The following is a 19,934-nucleotide window of genomic DNA, read 5'->3' on the forward strand; positions in this document are numbered from 1 at the left end:
GTTGGCTCCCCCAAAGCACAGCCTTGGCCCCCCAGATTCTGGCTCCACTACTCACAGACTGTGTGACTTTAGCAAATCCCTAGTCTCTTTGAACCTTAGTTTCCCCATCTGTAAAATGGGATGATAATCATACTGCCTTCATAGAGTATCTGAGAATTAAAGCTCAGAGCACAGTGCCTGGCCCACGGCATACACTCAGTGGTTGGTGACTTTCACCCTAGTGGTCTCTTAATGTTTCCCTCCCTTCTTTCTCTTCCCAGCCCACTTACCCTCCAGCACAGGTCTGACAAGCCACTCCTTCATGCCAAATGGGCAGTGGCTCCCTCAGCCCAGGTGTTCCTGACTGTGGTCTGCTGTGTACTCACCCCCTGGATTTTAAGGTCCCCTGGACAGGGATCACAACTCATTCAAGAATTACCTGCCCTTACTCAGTGTCCAGCCCCTGATGGTCTGGCAGATAATGGCACAAAACACTACACAATGCATCCTCCTTTTCTTCCTCCTTAGGAGACTCCACCCCTGGCATTACAAGCCTGCTTCTTTTGCTTCAGAACACACTGCAGCCCCAGGTTCTCCTCCTGTGCTCAGGCCTCTGTGGGTTCAGAGGGTGTGACCCAGCAGGGCTGCGCCGCTGCCCCGGTGGGCCCCCGCCCTCCCTCCCATCCCCACCCTTCCTGCTGATCACAGCAGCGGGGGCGGTTCAGCCCAGCACTCCCTCTAATGGCTAACCGCTTTTGTGGAAGGTTCTGAGCTAGGGTTAAAAGACAAAAAGCTAGGCTGTCCCCCACCGCTCCTCTAGTTCTGGTGTTGGTTCCTCCAGTCCTGATGTTCTTTTCCTGGATCCCGCCTTTGTTTTTGTTCCAATGCCTCCTCCTTCAAGCTCCAAGAGAAAGCCTCTTGGAGACTTTGTGACCTCGCCCAATTCCCAACATTCCGGATTCAATCTTTCCCCCTTTCTTCTCAGACTTGAAATCACTGTTCTCTCAGAGTTAATCAGAACTAGGCGGAGGCCAAGAAAAACAGTGGACTCTAAAAGCTTATCAAAAACAAATCCTGCTCTTCTGAAAAGGCATTTTCCAAAAAGGCTTCCAGCAGTGAACAGTGGGGTTAAATTTTTGCATAGATTGTATTATAAGAGCAAGAGACTGATAACCCACTTAAATCTTATGGAGAAGCAGGTCAAGTCAAACGAAAAGACGGTCCCTCCAAGCCAGCCCATCCTACGACCCCCTCCCCCGCTCTGCGGCAGGAACTCCGGCGCGTGGGGCTTTGCTGCAGCCGGCACTACCCACGCATACTCAACTAAGAGACTCAGACCACGCCAGCCATGCCACGAGGTGTGTTTATTTTCATTAATCATACAAATAATTTTCTATAATATCCCAGGGCAAACCGGATAATTTGGCAGTCCGATTGGAGGGTCCCTTCGGAGACCCAGGGGCCGATGGCATCGGCACAGAGCGCCCGGGTTCACAGTGCAGCTTGTCGCTTGTGTCCATCTTGCAGGTGGCTCTTCCTCCACATCCCGATTAGGGTCTCCAAGATGTTGGGGGTGGAGAATCCTCCCGGTTCTTAGGAAATTTCACTTGGCTTGCTTCTCCTGCTCAATGGCTGTGGAGAGCAGGAAGCGGACATTGGGGGATGGGGACTTCCTTGCAATCCCCCAACCGAGGCGCTACAAACCTGGTGTGGGCGAGGCGCCCAAGACGTCTGGGGATTAAGAAACGGGCATGGGGCTGGGGATAGACAAGCGCTTTGTCTAACAGAAAGGGGGTGCTGGGGCCGCCCAATGGGAGGCACCGGCCGGATGGGGTGGGGGCGCTGGGCTAACGGGAAGTGTGGGTGGGGGCTGGGCAGGGGCCCGCGTACCCGGAGGCGGGGATGCACTTACTCTCTTTGGTGGGCAGGGTGTTCTTCTCCTGCGTCTCCGTCTTCTTCAGCTTGGCCTTATCGAAGCTGTTGATTTCGCCCATGTCCGGCTTGTCTGCCATTTTCTTATAACAATCCTAGCGGGCAAACCAAGGCAGTTGGCCTGGGGCCTGCGGCCCCCTCCGCGCTCCCCGCCGCCGCCACTCGACGTGGCACTAAAAGCCGGGGCGTTCCCGGCAGCCCCGAGGCCGAGGATCTGGGAGCTTTCTGCACCGCTTCCGCAGCCCCAGGGCGTGGCGGGCCAGGGCGTCCCGTCGGGGAAGCGCGCCCTAAGCAGCCGCTGCGCTTCTGCTAGGGAAACCCGCTCAGTTCCCAACCCAATGGGGCCCCCGCCCAGCGCGCGGCTCACCGAGAAGTTCCGCTGAAAGCCCAAGGTGCTGCTACTCGCACTCGCCTCGCTGCAGCAAGAGACAAAAGAGCGGCGCCCGCCCCTCGCCTTATATACACCGCGCCCAGCCCCGCCTCTCGCCCGCTGCAGCGGGGGCGGGGCCGGAGGCCAGGGGGCGGGGCCAACAAAAAGCCTCGCTTCCCTGCCACGCCCGCCTCAGGGCTACCCGCTGGGCTGGGTGCGGCTCTTCCCGCGCGCGCGGGGCCTTTGAGCTCTGTGCTCCCAGCTCGCGGAGCCACCGGCCTAGAGGCTGCAGGCGCCCCCAGGTCGGGCACCAGGCACTCGTTTTCCTACGAGGTTTCACTCCCCTCTCCGCTAATCTGTTGCGCACCCGCAGAAGGTGCGTGAGGGGCGGGCGGGGGAGGGGTGTATGGTTTGCTGTGAATGTGTAGCGGGTCGTTTTGAGTGTGGCTGTGCGGGCGTGCTCGCGCTCTCTGCAGCAGTCCCCACTCGCAAGAGACACCCCACCCCTGTGCAGTCCCCGCGTCTTTCAGTCCCCGCGTCTTTTGCCTTTACACCCATAAGAAATTCCCTACCCTCTTTTCCTCTCCTTGGGGAGGTGAATCCCTGCGGTTTTCGCACTGAAAGAATCCCAGCCCAGGGTCCTAGAGGTGAAAACACGGGGTGGAGATGGGGATGCAGATGGGTTTCCACTGCTCCTTGCTCAGATTGTGGGCCGGTTGTCTCCCTTCCCCGAGCTGAACAGCTCCTCCAGGATCCTTGGCTGATCTGCCTCTCTTGGGCGCTTGTTACAAAGCATTGTCTGAAATGCGGTGGTGGCAGCAAGGGGCTCGCAATGTTCTTTCTCTCACAGGGCTTCTAGGAACGCTGTGTGCCAACGTTCGGTTTTCCTCCTTGAGTTAACCTTGAAAATGTCTCTATAAAGGTTTTTGCTTTCCTCTTTAACCCGTTATAGGAGTGCTATAATGCAGTTATTCCGATCTTTGTTAGAAAACTTGTATTTTCATCCTGCGCAACGTTTTTAAGTACCATAAATTAACAACACAGGGAGTAAAGCTGGACATTGTTTTATTCGCCCTGGACTGTCCAACGACAAGGAGTAGTATTACCAAGCATTTTTTTGGGGGGGGGATGTCTTTCTAGGGCCGCACCCATGGCATATGGAGATTCCCAGGCTGGGGTCTAATTGCAGCTGTAGCCACTGGCCTACACCACAGCAACGCAGGAACCCAGCTACGACTACGACCTACACAGCAGCTCCCAGAAGCGCCAGATCCTTAACCCACTGAGGGAGGCCAGGGATCAAACCTGCGTTCTTATGGATACTAGTCAGATTTCCATTCCACTGAGCCACGGTGGGAACTCCACCAAGTATGTATAAAGTGGCACTTGGTATATCATCCTACATTCTGTCCCATCCCTTCCCGATTTTACCTGCTTTATTTCATGCTCCCTCAGTGCGTTTGGAAGAGAAGAAAATATATTTAGGTTTATGAATTTGATATACCAAACTCCTTATGTGATCTTGGGCAAGTTTTTTCTTGTCCTCTTCATGTGTAAAAGAGTTTTGGCATAGAACTTAGATGAGATAAAGAACAGTCATCAAATGGAAGCTTAACATCGCAGCCCATAAGAATGGCACAATCACACTTCATTAAGTGTATCAGCTAACAATTGCCACAATATGCTGTGTAACAAGCTACCAGAAAAACTCAGTGGCTTAAAATAATCACTTATTCTCACTCATTCATCTGCAGGAAGGAGCTGTTGGGTTGGGCTAGGCTAGACTTTGGCTCCATGCTGCTGGCTGGAGCCAGCTGTGCTTCACAGGTGTGTCTCATGCTCTGGCACAGGATCTAGCTGGGGCTTGTTCTTCTCTAGGTGATGGGAAAACAGCAAGAGGACTGTTGCCCAAGAGAATGCAGAAGGGTTGAAGTGTGTGTAAAAGCATGTTATGTCACCTCATGTCTGTTAACAGCCAAATCCGTGGAATGGGGAAGTATATTCCAGTCATGGTGGGAGAGGAAGGAGGATGAAGATTTCTTAAATAAAAATCCAACTTTGGGAGTTCCCCTCGTGGCTTAGTGGTAATGAACCCAACTAGTATTCATGAGGATACAGGTTTGGTCCCTAGCCTCACTCAGTGGGTTAAGAATCCCATGTTGCCGTGAACTGTGATGTAGGTCACAGACTTGTCTCGGATCCTGCGTTGCTGTGGCTGTGGTGTTGGCTGGAAGCTGCAGCTCCAATTTGACCCCTAGCCTTGGAATTTCCATATGCAGCCCTACAGTGAAAATAAATAAATAAATAAATAATAAAATCCAACTTTCTAGTGAGGGTGGGCAAACAACCATAACAAACAACTCTCGAAGGGGCTTAGTGCAATCAATTTTATTTTCCATTCAAGCAGTGATATGTTATGCAGTTTCTGCTCAGGTAGCTTTCCTTCATGCAGTGACTCATGTACCCAGACCCCTTCACTCTGCCCACCTCTAGGTTCTGGATATTTACCCCATCCAGCCAGTGGATGGGAAAAGAGAAGACAGAGGACTGCACTAGAATGTTTACAGACCAGGGCTTGGAGGTAGTCTCCACTACTTTTGCCTTCCTCTGTTTGGCCAGGACTGAGTCACATGGGAACCTGGGAAATACAAGGCTGGGAAAAGTAGTCAGGCTGTGCTCCCAGGTGTAAAAGAAAGCAGGGGGCAGATGAACTTGGAGTAGTCTCTACCAGGCACAATTGAAGGGATCTGCCAAACTTGAGCATGACACTCAGAGACATGGACTATTGGGAGGGTCTCCCTGGCCCTGGATTGCTTTTTAGATGCAGTGCCAAGTGTTATTTAGGTATTACCTTCCTAGTCCCCCCACCTTTGGCTTGAGCATGGAAATATTCAATTGTCTCTGTTTGGACCCACGGTGAACTCCATTTCTTAACCTCCCCTCCCTTTTTTTCCAGCCCCACTCATGGCATGTGGAAGTTCCTGGGCCAGAGATCGAACTTGAGCCACAGCAATGACCCAAGCCACTGTAGTGACAATGCCAGATCCTTAATCTGCTGTGCCAAAGAGAATTTCCCAACTTTTATTTGGGAAACAAAGGAATCTAATTCTTCTAGATAGAGCTGTGGAGAGACACATTTCAAACATATCAAGCTTGCAGGATTTCCAGACTTAAGACCTCTAGGTAGACTTGCAGACATTGTCTATTTTCACCCAGTACATCTCTGTGGCCCAGATCTAAGAAAGCAGGTAGCCTCTTAGGCATTTGTTGCTTAAGAACAAAGTTCATGTGGTGTAGGTCGCAGACACGGCTTGGATCCTGAGTTGCTGTGGCTCTGGTGTAGGCCGGCGGCTACAGCTCTGATTGGACCCCTAGCCTGGGAACCTCCATATGCTGCGGTAGTGGCCCTAGAAAAAGGCAAAAAGACCTCCCCCCAAAAAAATAAAAAAAAAAAAAAAAAAAAAAAAGAACAAAGTTCACACCTTTTAGTTTCATTCAATCCTATAGCAAAAGTTTTATTTTTTTTAATTTACATTTTTTTTCTTTCTTTTTAGGACTGCACCTGTAGAATATGGAAGTTCCCAGGCTAAGAGTCAAATCAGAGCTGCAGCCTCAGGCCTACGCCAGCCACAGCCACAGCAACACCAGATTAGAGCCGCATCCGCCGACCTACATGACAGGTCTTAGCAGTGCCAGATCCTTTAACCCATTGAGCTAGGCCAGGGATCGTACCTGTATCCTCATGGATACTGGTCAGGTTCTTAATGTGCTGAGCTACAACAAGAACTCCTGGGCAGTGGGTTTTTTTTGTTTGTTTGTTTGTTTTTTGTCTTTTTGTCTTTTTTTGCTATTTTTTGGGCCGCTCCCGCGGCACATGGAGGTTCCCAGCTAGGGGTCCAATCGGAGCTGTAGCCACCGGCCTACACTAGAGCCACAGCAACGCCGGATCCAAGCCGCATCTGCAACCTACACCACAGCTCACAGCAACGCTGGATCGTTAACCCACTGAGCAAGGGCAGGGACTGAACCTGCAACCTCATGGTTCCTAGTTGGATTCGTTAACCACTGCGCCACAACAGGAACTCCGGGGCAGTGGATTTAAAATGACTGGACATTCTTTGACACTTGTCCCACTAATTTCTGAGTATAGACTCTCCTTCATGACTTTCTTCTAGTGAATAAAATGTGGCAGAAATTATGCTGTTTGATTTATGAGCCACACAGCTCTGCCTAACTCTCTCTCAGGGTGCCTTCACACTCAGAAAACCAAGCATCTACAAGGAAAGGCCACTTACAGGCAGTCCAGCCACAAGCCTCAGCTGAGCCAACAGCCAGCATCAACCACTAAGCATGCAAGTGCATGAGGTAATGCTGAGTGGAGCAGACACAAGCTGTCTCTGGCCAAATTGCAGATTCCTGAGCAAAATCAATGTTGCAGTTTTTGTAAATCACGAAGTTTGGGGAATTTTTTTCTGTAGCAACACCGCTCATTTTCCCATGAGATAGAAAAAGCCTAACTTAGTGGTGCCAATCTTAGGTTCCATTTGGGGATTTTTTTCCCCCCTAAATATCTTCCATCAACTCACACATTCACTTTTCCCTAAATGTTTATCAAATGCCCACAGAGTATCGGGCAGTGTTTTGGGTGTGGAAGATAGAAAGATGATGAGCCTCTTAGTAACAAGTCTGGTGTAGTAATTGAATGACTGAGTCAGTCAATGAGCTGATGCTGGTGCCCTGCGTTTCCTTATGACTTGGGGCGTCATTTGTCTGACAGTGTATCAGCCTGCTGCTTGGAACAGATTGCATACTGTTCACAGATGGTGTAGAGGAAGCAGAGTCACTCAAAGCCAATTATGTTTCCATCGTCGTTGAGAAGGATGCTCTGGAAACTGCAGAGCTAATGAGAGAGACCTAAGGGGAATCTTGATGACTGTCAACCTGGTGGTAGGGGGAAGGGGGTGGGGGCACTTTGGAGATTTGCTGTGGGTCCAACCCTCAGTCCAGGCCAAGCTGACTATTTTTTTGTTTTGTTTTGTGTTTTTAGGGTCATACCCGTGGCATCTGGAAGTTCCCCGGTTAGGGATTGAATTGGAGCTGTAGCTGTCGGCCTATGTCACAGCCACAGCCACAGCGACTCAGGATCTGAGCCACATCTGTGACCTACACAGCAGCTCACGGCAACGCTGGATCCTTGACCCACTGAGTGAGACCAAAGATGGAACCTGCTTCCTTATGGATACTAGACGGGTTTGTTACTGCTGAGCCACTACGGGAACTCCCCAATTTGACTATTTTTTAAGGGACTTGAATGGAATGTAGATAGAATGCTGACTATATGGGCCAGGATGCAGCACTGTAAACACCAAAACAAGATCCAGTGGAGAAATGGACAAGATATGATGAAATGAACCTGAAAAGGACAGATGCTGAGCCTTCTTGGCCTGCCTCTTAGCCCTACAAGTGCAGGAAGACAGGAGTAAGAGGGTTAACTGTCAAGGGGCACTGAGATTTGTGACTGTATGAATAGGAAGATGGAGTTCAGTCCAGATTGCCTTTGAGTGTAAGGAAGACATTCACTCCTGCTTCATTTACTCCTTGCTGAAATGCTCACATGAGATGCTCTTCTTAGTCTAGATGTTCACCTTGGGTAGCTTCTTGTCTCATTTAGAAAGCGGCTAGTTGGAGTTCCTATTGTGGTACAGCGGAATTGCATCTGACTGGTATCCATGAAGATGCGGGTTCGATCCCCTCATTCAGTGGGTTAAGGATCTGGCATTGCCGTGAACTGTGGTGTAGATCGCAAATGTGGCTCGGATCACACATTGCTATGGCTGTGGTGTAGGCTGGCAGCTCTGATTCGACACCTAGTCTGGGAACTTCCATATGCTAGAGTGTGGCCCTAAAAAGCGAAAAAGAAAAGAAAAGAAAAGAAAAGAAAGCTGCTGGAGTGTTCTCTCTTCGACCACCCCTACCACTGTCTAAACTTTTACCTTATTCCATTTTTCTTCTTAGAATCTGATAAAAGAAATATGCACATATCGAGGTATGGGGAAGTCATTCTGGCTTACACCTGCATTAACTTGAATTTTACACTAACTGGAATAGCCTGATTGCAGCCTATCAAACATACATTGTATATCTATTTTAATTATTAAGGAAAAGGGCACATTGACCAGAAGTAAAGAATGTCCATGTTGGAGTTCCCTTGTGGCTCAGTGGGTTAAGGATCCAGCATTGTCAGTGTTGTGGCTCTGATGATAGCTGTGGTACAGGTTCAGTCTCTAGCCCGGGAACTTCCGCATGTCTCAAGCATGCCCCCCTCCCATTATACCCATGTTCAAAATAAAGATTATATGCCTCTCTTTCTGGGACACCGATGCTGGTACTTCTTTGATCAAAAGACTCCCTTTCCAGGTGCCAAGGCCATACTAACTCACTGGGTATGTGCTGATCTGTTTTTTGAAACCTTGAAGGAATGTTTTTCTGAGTTGTTTGATGTTTGGTTTTTTGGTCTAACAAGATATAACACTATGCTGGAAACCATGCTTCTCTGGAGCAGTTCCTCAGAGTTATCTGAGAGTCTGTCTTCTGGGCTATAGTTCTCAGTTTGGCTCAGATAAAACTCTTTTCTATTCTGCTTATAGATTGTTTATTGATTCTTTTGTTGACGACTCTCTCTACCAAACATGTTATATATTCATTTCTTTGTTCGTCTCACACACTAGGAAGTGGGAGGCCTTGTCTCTCTCATTTACCACTGCATCCACAGCCCCAGGTGTAATGCCTGATATATACTAAGTTCTCAACCAATATTCTTTGAACAAATGCATAAAATGTCTAATCAAAATGGAATAATTACTCAGGGGGAGGTGAGGAACTCCCTGTCACTGGACGCATTCAATAAGCAGTGGATGGCCAAGTGTGTGGACTCTGATAGAGCTGGTTTGGATCTTGGATTGGAGTTTGATGCTTCTCCCTAGATGACCTCCCTTGCCCTTCTCGTGCTGTTCTTCCAGTTGTGAAACAGCCTCCTTTGGGGAGCCGGCTTTGCCATCCTGAAAAATGCTGTGTGACTCTCACACAAAGAAGGTATGGGAAGCCAACAATTCAAGATTGACCTCTGTGTTTTGCATACCATCAAAACACTGTCTCTTTTTGTAGGTCATGGTGTTTAAGGAGTCCACAAGATAAAATTGTGAAGAAAGAAGAGCGGGTCTTTGAAGTTCAGCCTCAGGGATGATTGTTTTACTCTGGAGTTGTGTGGATGAATCTCTAAATCAACCTTGGCAGTTGCGAAGTTTGCCGAAGTGGCTAACAGTCACTGTGTGGGTGAGAATGTTATTGTTTCAGTTTTCATCTCTGGCGCTCGAAGAGCAATACTGAGGGCAAATGATATTTTTTGAGCAGTTGTGTTTCAGGCACGGTGAGAAGGACTTTAAATGTATGTATCTCAATGAAACTCACCGAAACGGTGTGAAATGGCATGGTTTTGATCATCTCTGCTTTACAGTATAAGGCTCGGAGGCTTGGTCAAGGTCACACAACAGGTGATTGGCATGGCTAGAACTTGAATCAGGCTCTGGCTGTTTCCAAACTCTAAGCTCTTAACCACCTGGACCTGACAGCAGGGTTTGTAAACTGGCAACCTGGATCCACACTAGCATATGTATCTTGTTTGGTCATATTAAATTTAACAAAAAAAATTCAAGCAATACTCAAACAGTGGAAGATGTCCAAGTTGAAGATCTAGCCACCCTGGGTCTGTATTTTCTCCTGGCAGCACCGTGATTAGCGGCTGCTCCCTTGAAACGGGGTATGTGAAGCTTTTACTTCACAGCATACGCCACCATTGCCTAATGTCTCTGCAGCATGGAGACTAATGCCACTTGCCATTTATTATATATGTACTGGTATTTTACTTAGAGTAGATAACTATTTCCATTCCCAGGTCTCTATCTATGAAGTCAGTCTTCGATTTGACCTCTAATGGTCCTGCCTCTCTTGTCTCCCTTCCTCTAGGGGCTCAGGGTTGGTCTGTGTGATCAGTGGCATATGGGAGAGGACATAGTATTCCATTTCTTTTTTTCCTTTTTGCCTTTTTCTGGGGCTGCTCCTGCGGCATATGGAGGTTCCCAGGCTAAGGGTCTAATCGGAGCTATAGCCACCAGCCTACACCAGAGCCACAGCAACGCGGGATCCGAGCCGCGTCTGCAACCTACACCACAGCTCATGGCAATGCTGGATCGTTAACCCACTGAGCAAGGCCAGGGATCGAACCTGCAACCTCATGGTTCCTAGTCGGATTCGTTAACCGCTGAGCCACAACAGGAACTCCCGGTAGTATGCCATTTCTAAGAGTAGGTATAAAAGATGAATTTCTCTTTGGGACCTTCTTCCTCCACTCTGCACTTCTCTCTCTCCAGGAAGCCAGGTGCCATGTTGGAAGCCCACATGGTGAGGAGCTCAAGTCTCTGTACAACAGTCAGGGAGAGGCTGAGGCTCATCAACTAGTAAGCTTGGCAGTCAGTCCTCTGTTCCCAAGTCTTCAGAAGGCCGCGGGTCTGTCCGACATTGTGACTTCAACCTCCTGGGAGACCTTGAGCTGGAACCATCCAGCTAGAAGTTCCTGCTTGGTACAACTGGCTTGATGGTGTCTCTGCAGTGGCAGGAACTCGGGTTCGATCCCTGGTTCAGCACAGTGGGTTAAGGATCTGGCGTTGCTGCAGCTGTGGCATAGGTGGAAACTCTGACTTGGATGCGATCCCTGGCCCGGAGACTTCCATATGCCACAGGACAGCCAAAAAAGAAAAGAAAAAGAAAAAAAAAAAAAAAAAGAAAAAGAAAAAAAAGAACTTCCCAGCTGAGCCACTCCCAGAAACCATGATATGATTTTACGTTGCTAAGATTTGGTGTAATTTTTTCCTCAGCAATGGAAAAACTAATTCACTGTCAAAAGTAGGGAGAGCAGATAGATCAAGAATGCCATGTAGTTAAAAAAAAAATTAAGAAAGAGCATATGTAGCTGTGGAAGTAAAGAATATTTATATCGTTATGAAACCTGCCGTAGTAAGAACTATGACTGGCCTATGGGAAAGAGGAGTGATGTCGGTCTTAATGAACCAGGCCTGTCTTACTTCCTCACATGGTCTGCCTGGTCTCTTCTGCATCTCTGGGTCTTCCAAGCTTACTGTAAAGCAGTGGTTTCCAAACTAGTTTTGACCTTGATGACTGCCCTCCCTTGCTCCAAGAAGTACATTAAGTACATTTCACAGGGGACCAGTACTCACATGAGCACACACAAATGAAACAAAAGTTTCAGCAGAACAATACATTCTGTGAGTGATACCCTCCAACTTTCTCTGTTCATTCAGTTCCTTTTCATTTTTAAAACCTTTTCACCTTGAAGTAACTATAGACTTACAAAAAGTTGCAAAGCAGTACACTGAAATCCACAATGTACTCAATGGTAACATCTTACACAACTGTAATGCTGTATCAAAACCAACAAGGGGGAGTTCCCGCTTAGGTGGGTTAAGGACCTGATGTAGTCTCCCCCAGCATGAGGCCTCATTCAGTGGATTAAGTATACGGCATTGTGGCAAGTTGCTGCATAGATCACAGATGCAGCTTGGATCCGATGTTGCTGTGGCTGTGGTATAGATTGCAGCTGCAGCTCCCATTCAGTCACTGGCTCTGGAACGCCATATGCTGTGGATGTGGCCATAAAAAGAAAAAATAATAATAATAATGCTGCTGTGAGCATTTGTGTTTTTTGGTGTATGTGGATATAAGTTTTCATTTCTCTGAGATAAATGTCCAGGCTGCGTCATGTGATAAGTATATTTTTAGTTCGTAGAAACTTCCAGCTTTTCGGAGAGGCTGTACTATTTTACATTTCTATTACCAATGTATAGGAGATCTAGTTTCTTATCATCCTCACCTGTATTTGGTATTTTGTCACTATTTTTAATTTTAGCTGTCCCAATAAGTGTGGAGTTACATTCCATCAAAATTTTCTTTTTTTTTCTTTCTTTTTACATCCGCACTTGCAGCATATGGAATTTCCCAGGCTAGTAATCGAATTGGAGCTTCATCTGCAGTCTACACTACAGCCACAGCAATATGGGGGTCTGAGCCACATCTTCGACCTACAATGAAGCTTGTGGCAATGCCGGATCCTAAATCCACCAAATGAGGCCAGGGATTTAACCCACATGCTCATTGACCAGGTCAGGTTCTTTTTTTTTTTTTTTTTTTTTTTTTTTTTGTCTTTTGTCTTTTTGTCGTTGTTGTTGTTGTTGCTATTTCTTGGGCCGCTTCCGCGGCATATGGAGATTCCCAGGCTAGGGGTCGAATTGGAGCTGTAGCCACGGGCCTACGCCAGAGCCACAGCAACGCGGGATCCAAGCCGCGTCTGCAACCTACACCACAGCTCACGGCAACGCCAGATCGTTAACCCACTGAGCAAGGCCAGGGATCGAACCCACAACCTCATGGTTCCTAGTTGGATTTGTTAACCACTACGCCATGACGGGAACTCCCTCATCAAAGTTTTAATTTCCATTTCCCTATTGGCCAGTGGAGTTGAACTATTCCTTTCCGTTTTATCATTTCAATAAAATTGCTAGTTATGACCGACCTACCAATTTAATTTTATCGCTCACTAATTCATTGTGGCTGGCAGTTCAAACACTGCTAAAGGGGGATCATACAATATTTGGCTTAGCACCTATTATCCAGAAGTCATACCTTTAACTTCTAAATTCTCCTTTCACTTCTACAAGGCAGATGTTTCTAAAATTTTATGTGTAACCTAGATATCCTCTGGCGTCTGATGAAGGCATTCTATTTGATGTTTTCCCATGGTTTCTCTGAATTTTCGGGAATATTCTGTTCTTATGATTATTTCTGGTCTCTCTGAATTTTTTTTTTTTTTTTCTGATCATGCCCCTGGCGTGTGGAAGTTCCCCGGCTAGGGATCAAACCTGTATTGAGGCAGCATCTAGAACCACAGCAGTGACAATGCTGGATCCTTAATCCACTGAACCAGCAGGGAACTCCTATTCAGGGTAGTTTTGTATCATAATTGTCACTGCCAATGCTGATTTAGTGACTATCAAGCCATTGCTCCTAGATTTCCTGTGAGCCTCTGGCCAGAACACTTTCAATAGCTGATCAACATACAACCCTGTTTTTATACGTGTTCCGTTGAGAGACACCTTATTTATTATATATTGTTGATTCATTAACATTGAACTTACACAGCCCACAGCATAAAATGCCTGGACAAAGCTTATGTAACAAGTACATTTTTCCCTCTAAGGCACAGCACAGCCTTCTTGCACTTCGGAACACTAAAAAGCACTTCAGTGCTCTTGTCAGGTCATTTTAAACAGTGAAATCACCAACAAAAATGAGAACAACAGGGTACTAAACAGAACACTTACTTAGAGTATCAGAGCTGAAATAAGAAGGCAGAATGTTGTTTTGTTCAGTCCCTCAACATGTGTGTTGGGGAACTCAAGTTTTTCATCATTCTGCCCATGTTTCAAATGATTATGAAATCACTGTGAGTTTGATTTGGGGATTAAAAATAAACTTCAGCAGAGTTCCTGTTGTGGTTCAGTGGTAACGAACACAACTAGTATCCATGAGGATGTGGGTTCAATCCCTGGCCTGGCTCAGCGGGTTAAAGATCCAGCATTGCTGTGAGCTGTGGTGTAGGCCATCAGCTGCAGCTCTGATTCAACCTCTAGCATAGGAACTTCCATATGCCATGGGTGTGGCCCTTAAAAAAAAAAAAAAGAAAAGAAAAATAGGAGTTTCCTTCATGGCTCAGCAGTTAACGAATCTGACTAGCATCCATGAGGCTGCAGGTTTGATCCCTGACCTTGCTTGGTGGGTTAAAGATCTGGCATTGCCATGAGCTGTGGTGTGGGTCATAGATGCGGCTCAGATCCTGCATGGCTGTGGCTGTGGCTGTGGCGTAGACCAGCAGCTATAGCTCCGATTTGACCCCTAGTCTAGGAGCTTCCATATGCCATGGGCGTGGCCCTAAAAAAAAAAAAATAAATAAATAAAAATAAACTTTAGCAAGTAGTAATTCTCAACTATACTCTCCATGAATAATGAGGACCAACTTTATTTTCACAGAAAAGGTGACTTCAGTTAGGTAAAAAACAAAAATTAAATTTCAAATCTTTTAAGCAAGATATTTTCTTCTAAAATATTAACATCATCTAGGACTCTAAAGAAAAATACAAATAATTATGAGTGAATTTCAAATACGTAAACAACATTACTGAAAAATAAAATACTTAATTAAATATTTTGTCATTGAATTCAATGAATAATTTTCTAAAAACTAAATGATTTGCAGTGCTGGCAGTCGACATCCATCTCATGGCCAAGGTAAGGAACCTGTATTTTGCTTCGTAAGTGTTATATCCAGGCCTCTATGTACACAAATTAAAGAACAAGATGAACTGTTTACTATTACAAAATATTCTTTGGCTGTCTCAGGCAACTGTTGGGAATACTGTGCTAATTTTGTGGTGGGCAATTCCTGCAGCTGCAGGAATTCCTGTGTTAGTTTTTGGAAGCCTAGACTGAAACAGAAAAAAGAGCAAGAAAGTGGGCATTTAGTACTCTTGGGAATCATCGTTAAGCAAGAATCCCTGGGAGAAAAATTTTGAGTGACGGAGGTGCTTAGGTAAGTGCCTCCATCACCCCAGTCATCCATAAACACAGACATGTATCACCTTGGGTACCGTCAGCGGCACAGCCTGCAAACCTCCCAGGCTGTTACCCTTTGCTTCCGGGACACAGAGCAGAGGAAACCTGTGCTCTGAGTTTGCAAGTCGCCGGCATACGGATGGGCTTCCTCTAAAGTACCAGCAAACTTTGCCTGGGCCTGCGGAAGCCACCCCTACAAACAGTGCTGCAAGTGAATTAAAGCAAACAAACACAACCAGTGCAAGTGTCTGTGTCAGATAATTTCTCTCTGTTTTTTTTTTTTGGAATCACGTTTGTAGTTTTCACCAAATTTCATTCATTTCTAACATCTTTTTCATTTGCATACTTTCCAGAAAACTGGCCCCTTCTGCACACATATTTTTAAATCCTCTTCCTTAAAGAATATGCAGTTTCTATTTTCTTTTGAGTTAATTCGCTCATTTGAACATTCAGATTCTTTTCTGTCTCTTTTATGCCATGTGTTACTCTTTGGCGTGGAGCCAAATTTCTAAGCTTCCTCCCAATGAAGTCTTTGAAAAAGCCAACTACAAGCTTACTGGGAAGGGAATAATAATTTATAACAGACAAGCAGAAAAAAAAGTTTGACTTACTACCATTGCACCTCCAGAAAGGAATGTAGTAAATATTGTGCTTTCAGACAAACCCCCTCTCTTCTATTTTGTACCTGTGGCATCTGGAAGTTCCCAGGCCAGGGACCAAATCCCAGTCACAGCTGTGACCTACACCACAGTTGCAGTAACACTGGATCCTTAACCTGCTGCCCTACAATGGGAACTCTGTACATCCTCCTTTTTTTTTTTTTTTTTTTTTTTTTGTCATTTTGTCTTTTTAGGGCCATACCTGCAGCATGTGGAGGTTCCCACAGCCACATCAGATCTGAGCCAAGTCTGCGATCCACACCACAGCTCACAGCAACACCAGATCCTTAGCCCACTGAGTGAGGCCAAGGATCTAACCCACATCCTTATGGATACTAGTTGGGTTTATTAACTGCTGAGCCATGATGGGAGCTCCCCACTTTTCTCTTTTTTTAAGTGTCTGGTTTTATTGTTACTGGTGGGGCAGACTCTCTAGGGAGTGCCCGAGACCCTGAAGGATGGGGGAAACTTTGTGGGAGTCTGGAAGAATTTGCTGCCTTTTATCAGACCCTGCAGCTCGAGAAGCCTCTTCTGCTCATATTTGAGGCTTGGGATTGGCTTGGTATGTGGCTTTCTGTAACTGGAAGGTGGCCTTTCTTTTCTTTTCTACTGGCTTTTTTTTTTTTTTTTTTTTTTTTTTAGGACCTTACCTGTGGCATATAGAAGTTCCCAGATTAGGGGTCGAATTGGAGCTATAGCCTCTGGCCTACACCACAGCCACAGCAACACCGGATTCAGCCGCATCTGCGACCTACACCACGGCTCATGGCAATGCCAGATCCTTAACCCATTAAGCGAGGCCAGGGATTGAACCCTAGTCCTCATGGATACTAGTCAAGTTCATTAACCTCTGAGCCACAGCAGGAACTCCTCCTCCTCCCCCTGCTTCTAATGAAGGTCTAGACATACTTATGAAGCACCTTGGACACCACATCGGGTCAGGAGACCTGGTTCACATGCTGGTCCCATTCGTTACCTACCAGCCCTGGACCCCTGGACAGTCACTTCGCTTCTCTGAGCTTCAGTTGCCCTCATCAAAGAAATGAAGATAGAAGTTGACCTGCCATGAGCAGCAGTGAGATCAAGTATCTGAAAGAATTTTCTTTTTATTAAAAAATTTTTATTATAGTTGATTTACAATGTTCTCTCAATTTCTTCTGTATAGCAAAGTGACCCAGTTATACATATATATACATTCTTTTTCTCACATTATCTTTCATCGTGTTCCATCACATGGGATCAGATATAGTTCTCTGTGCTATACAGCAGGATCTCATTATCTGAAAGAATTTTGTAGGTGAGATATCATGTGAAGAGGAGCAGTTCAACTACTTTGGTTCATTTTTACAGTTTCCTGCATTATGCTAATGACTTCTCTGGAGTATTGTCTGAACTTGTCTCAGTATTGTTCTCTTTTCATCATTGTGTGCTTCCCAATAAATGGTCCTAAGCTGAATATGAATCCTTCAAAAGAGGTGTCTGGACATGTCATTTTGGATATAGCGATAAAGGGTAGAAGAAAATGTCAGCATCCTGGAATTAAGATCAGATGCTATCTGGAATTGATTGGCAATGTTAGCCAAGGAGTTAGAGAAGGCTTCCAGATATGGGAAGTGGGGGGTGGGGTGCAGGAAGGCAGGGACTGGAATGCTCCCACTGTATCACCACTTGTATCTCCATAGCAGTATACCGCAGATTGGCTTACACAACAACTATTTTATTATTGTTTCATTGTATTTTTTAAGGTTGCACCTGCAGCATGTGGAAGATCCTGGGCTAGGGGTTGAATCAGAGCTGAAGCAGTAGGCCTATGGCACAGCCATGGCAACACTGGATCTGAGCCGCATCTGTGACCTACATCGCAGCTTGAGGAGACACCAATTCCTTAACCTGCTGAGCCACAGTGGAAACTCCAAAAATGATTTTTTCACAGTTGTGGAGGCTAGTTATCTCAAATCAAGGTTTAGGTAGGTTTGGCTTCCTCTGAGGCCTCCCTCCTTGGCTTGGAGATGGCCACCCTCTCACTATGTCCTCATGTGGTCATCCTCTGTGGACGCATGTCCCTGACATCTTTCAGTGAATCCATATTCCCTCTTCTTTTGTGTGTGTGTGTATATATGTCTTTTTTTTTTTGCCCGCAGCATATGGAAGTTCCCAGGCCAGGGGTCTAATCGGAGCTGCAGCCGCTGGCCTATGCCATAGCCACCCACAGCAACGTGGGATCCCAGCCATGTCTGCAACCTGTACCACAGCTTGCCGCAATGCTGGATCCTTAACCCACGGAGCAAGGCCAGGGATCAAACCCAAAACCTCATGGTTACTAGTCGGGTTCATGAACTGCTGAGCCACAACGGGAACTCCATATACTCCCTCTTCTTATAAGGACACCAGTCAGACGGAATTTGAACCCCACCCTAACAGGCTCATTTTGGTCTATTCATCTCTCTTAAGGTCTTATATCCAAGTATAGTTATATTTCGAGGTTCTGGGAATTAGGGCTTCAGTGCATGAATTTGGGGACATTAACATTTAAATCACATGTCAGTACAGGTGCCAAGTGTGGTCCGGGACAGGAACTGGCTCTCTGTGAACCGAGGCAAACATATGAATTTTTGTCCCCAAAACACAGGCTAATACATCCGGTAACCAGCTGAGTAAACCAGGAAGCCCTCCCCTGGGAACCTAAGTCTCACTTGCCATGGCTCATTCTTTCATTTGTTCATGTATTTATTCAACAAGCATTTCCTGGTGCCCATCAGGTGCTGGGCAGCAGACAAGGGGCAGGATTTTCCAAGACTTCATGACCTTTAACTTTGAGATGGGAAACAGACACACAAAAAAAATAGATGTGATGACATGTGAAGGGTATGAGAGGACAAGTCTACACCAGATTCAGGGGTAACATGGGCTGATCCACATGAGTTTGGACATCTGAGCTGTGCAAAGCCACTAATAATAATAGCTGGTACTTACATGACCTTTTCTATGTGGCTGGCTCGGTGCTATACCAATAATAATAATCTCAACAATTACTACTGGGTCTTTGAGCTCTTGTGACAGCCCTGGGAGGGAGTAGTACTAGGTCATTTTACTAACGAGGAAACAGAGACCCAGGACTTATGGACTGAAGTTTGTGTCCCCACCCACCCAAATACATAAGTTGAAGCCCTAACTCCAAATGCATTGGTATCAGGAAGCGGGGAGCTATCAGGAGGTAATTAGGTTTCGATGAGGCCATGAGGATTGATCTCTCACAATGGGATTAGTGCTCTTACAAGAAGAGGAAGAGATGTGAGAGCTTTCTCTTTCTCTCCCCATGTGCATGAGGAAAGGCCATGTGGGCACCCGTGAGAGGCTCCAGGAAGAGGGCCCTCCAAGAGCTGAAACATTAAAAAAGAGCAAAATAATGCCACTTGCAGCAACATGGATACAGCTAGAGATTCTCATACTAAGTGAAGTAAGTCAGAAAGAGAAAGACAAATAGCATCTGATATCACTTATATGTGGAATCTAATATGGTGCAAACGAACCTAGCTACAAAACAGAAACAGATTCATGGACATAGAGAACACACTTATAGTTGCCAAAGGGTAGGAGGGAAGAAGTAGGATGGACAGGGAGTTTGGGCTTGGTAGATGCAAACTCTCACACTTAGAATAGATAAGCAATGAGATCCTACTGTGTAGCACAGGGAACTTTATCCAGGCTCTTGGGATAGATCATAATGGAAGATAATATGAGGAAAAGAATGTATAGATGTGAAAACATATATATGAATGAATATACACATATGAATGAATACACATGTATATATGTATGGCTGGGTCACTATGCTATGCAGTGGAGACGGACTCAACATTAAATCAACTATACCCTAATAAAAAATTTAAAAAAAGAGGTGTAACGGCTGGCATCTTGATTCTGGATTTCCCAACCTCCAGAACTGTGAGAGATAAATGTCTGTTGTTTAACCCACCCAGTCTATGGCGTTTCCTTACGGCAGCCCAAGCTAAGCTAGAACTGGAGGAATCTGCCCAAGGTCTCATGGTCCCAAGTGGCAGAGCTGGGATGTGAAGCTATGTTGGTATAAATCTCAACAGAAATAAGGCAGAGAGGAACAAGGAAAGAGGCAAAGAGGGATAGAAGGGGCGGTCTGGATAAGAGGTAATGAGGGTCTGACTCCCAGAGTGGAGGTGGGGCTACAGAACTGAAGAATTTGAGAGTTAATCACTGCAGAAAATTAGCCATGGTGGATG

The 19,934-nt window shown here is 46.2% G+C and overlaps 1 protein-coding gene and 1 long non-coding RNA gene across 3 annotated transcripts in view; both read right to left on the reverse strand.

Moving 5' to 3' along the window:
- The window catches only part of LOC146404708 (uncharacterized), a 618,617-nt gene that overhangs the window by 88,583 nt on the left and 510,100 nt on the right, over positions 1-19,934 (reverse strand). The gene's annotated exons all lie outside the window — the stretch shown is intronic.
- On the reverse strand, positions 1,325-2,341 carry TMSB10 (thymosin beta 10). Its single transcript, NM_001097482.1, is given in 3 exon segments — positions 1,325-1,611; positions 1,892-2,006; positions 2,279-2,341. Coding segments are annotated over 2 exon segments (129 nt in total). The 5' UTR covers positions 1,992-2,006; positions 2,279-2,341; the 3' UTR covers positions 1,325-1,582.

This window comes from Sus scrofa, chromosome 3 (genome assembly GCF_054392235.1).
Source record: "Sus scrofa isolate SSC_HxYL_T2T_F1_AM1 chromosome 3, Sscrofa_HxYL_maternal_Yorkshire_Landrace_v2.0, whole genome shotgun sequence".
Taxonomy (NCBI): domain Eukaryota; kingdom Metazoa; phylum Chordata; class Mammalia; order Artiodactyla; family Suidae; genus Sus; species Sus scrofa.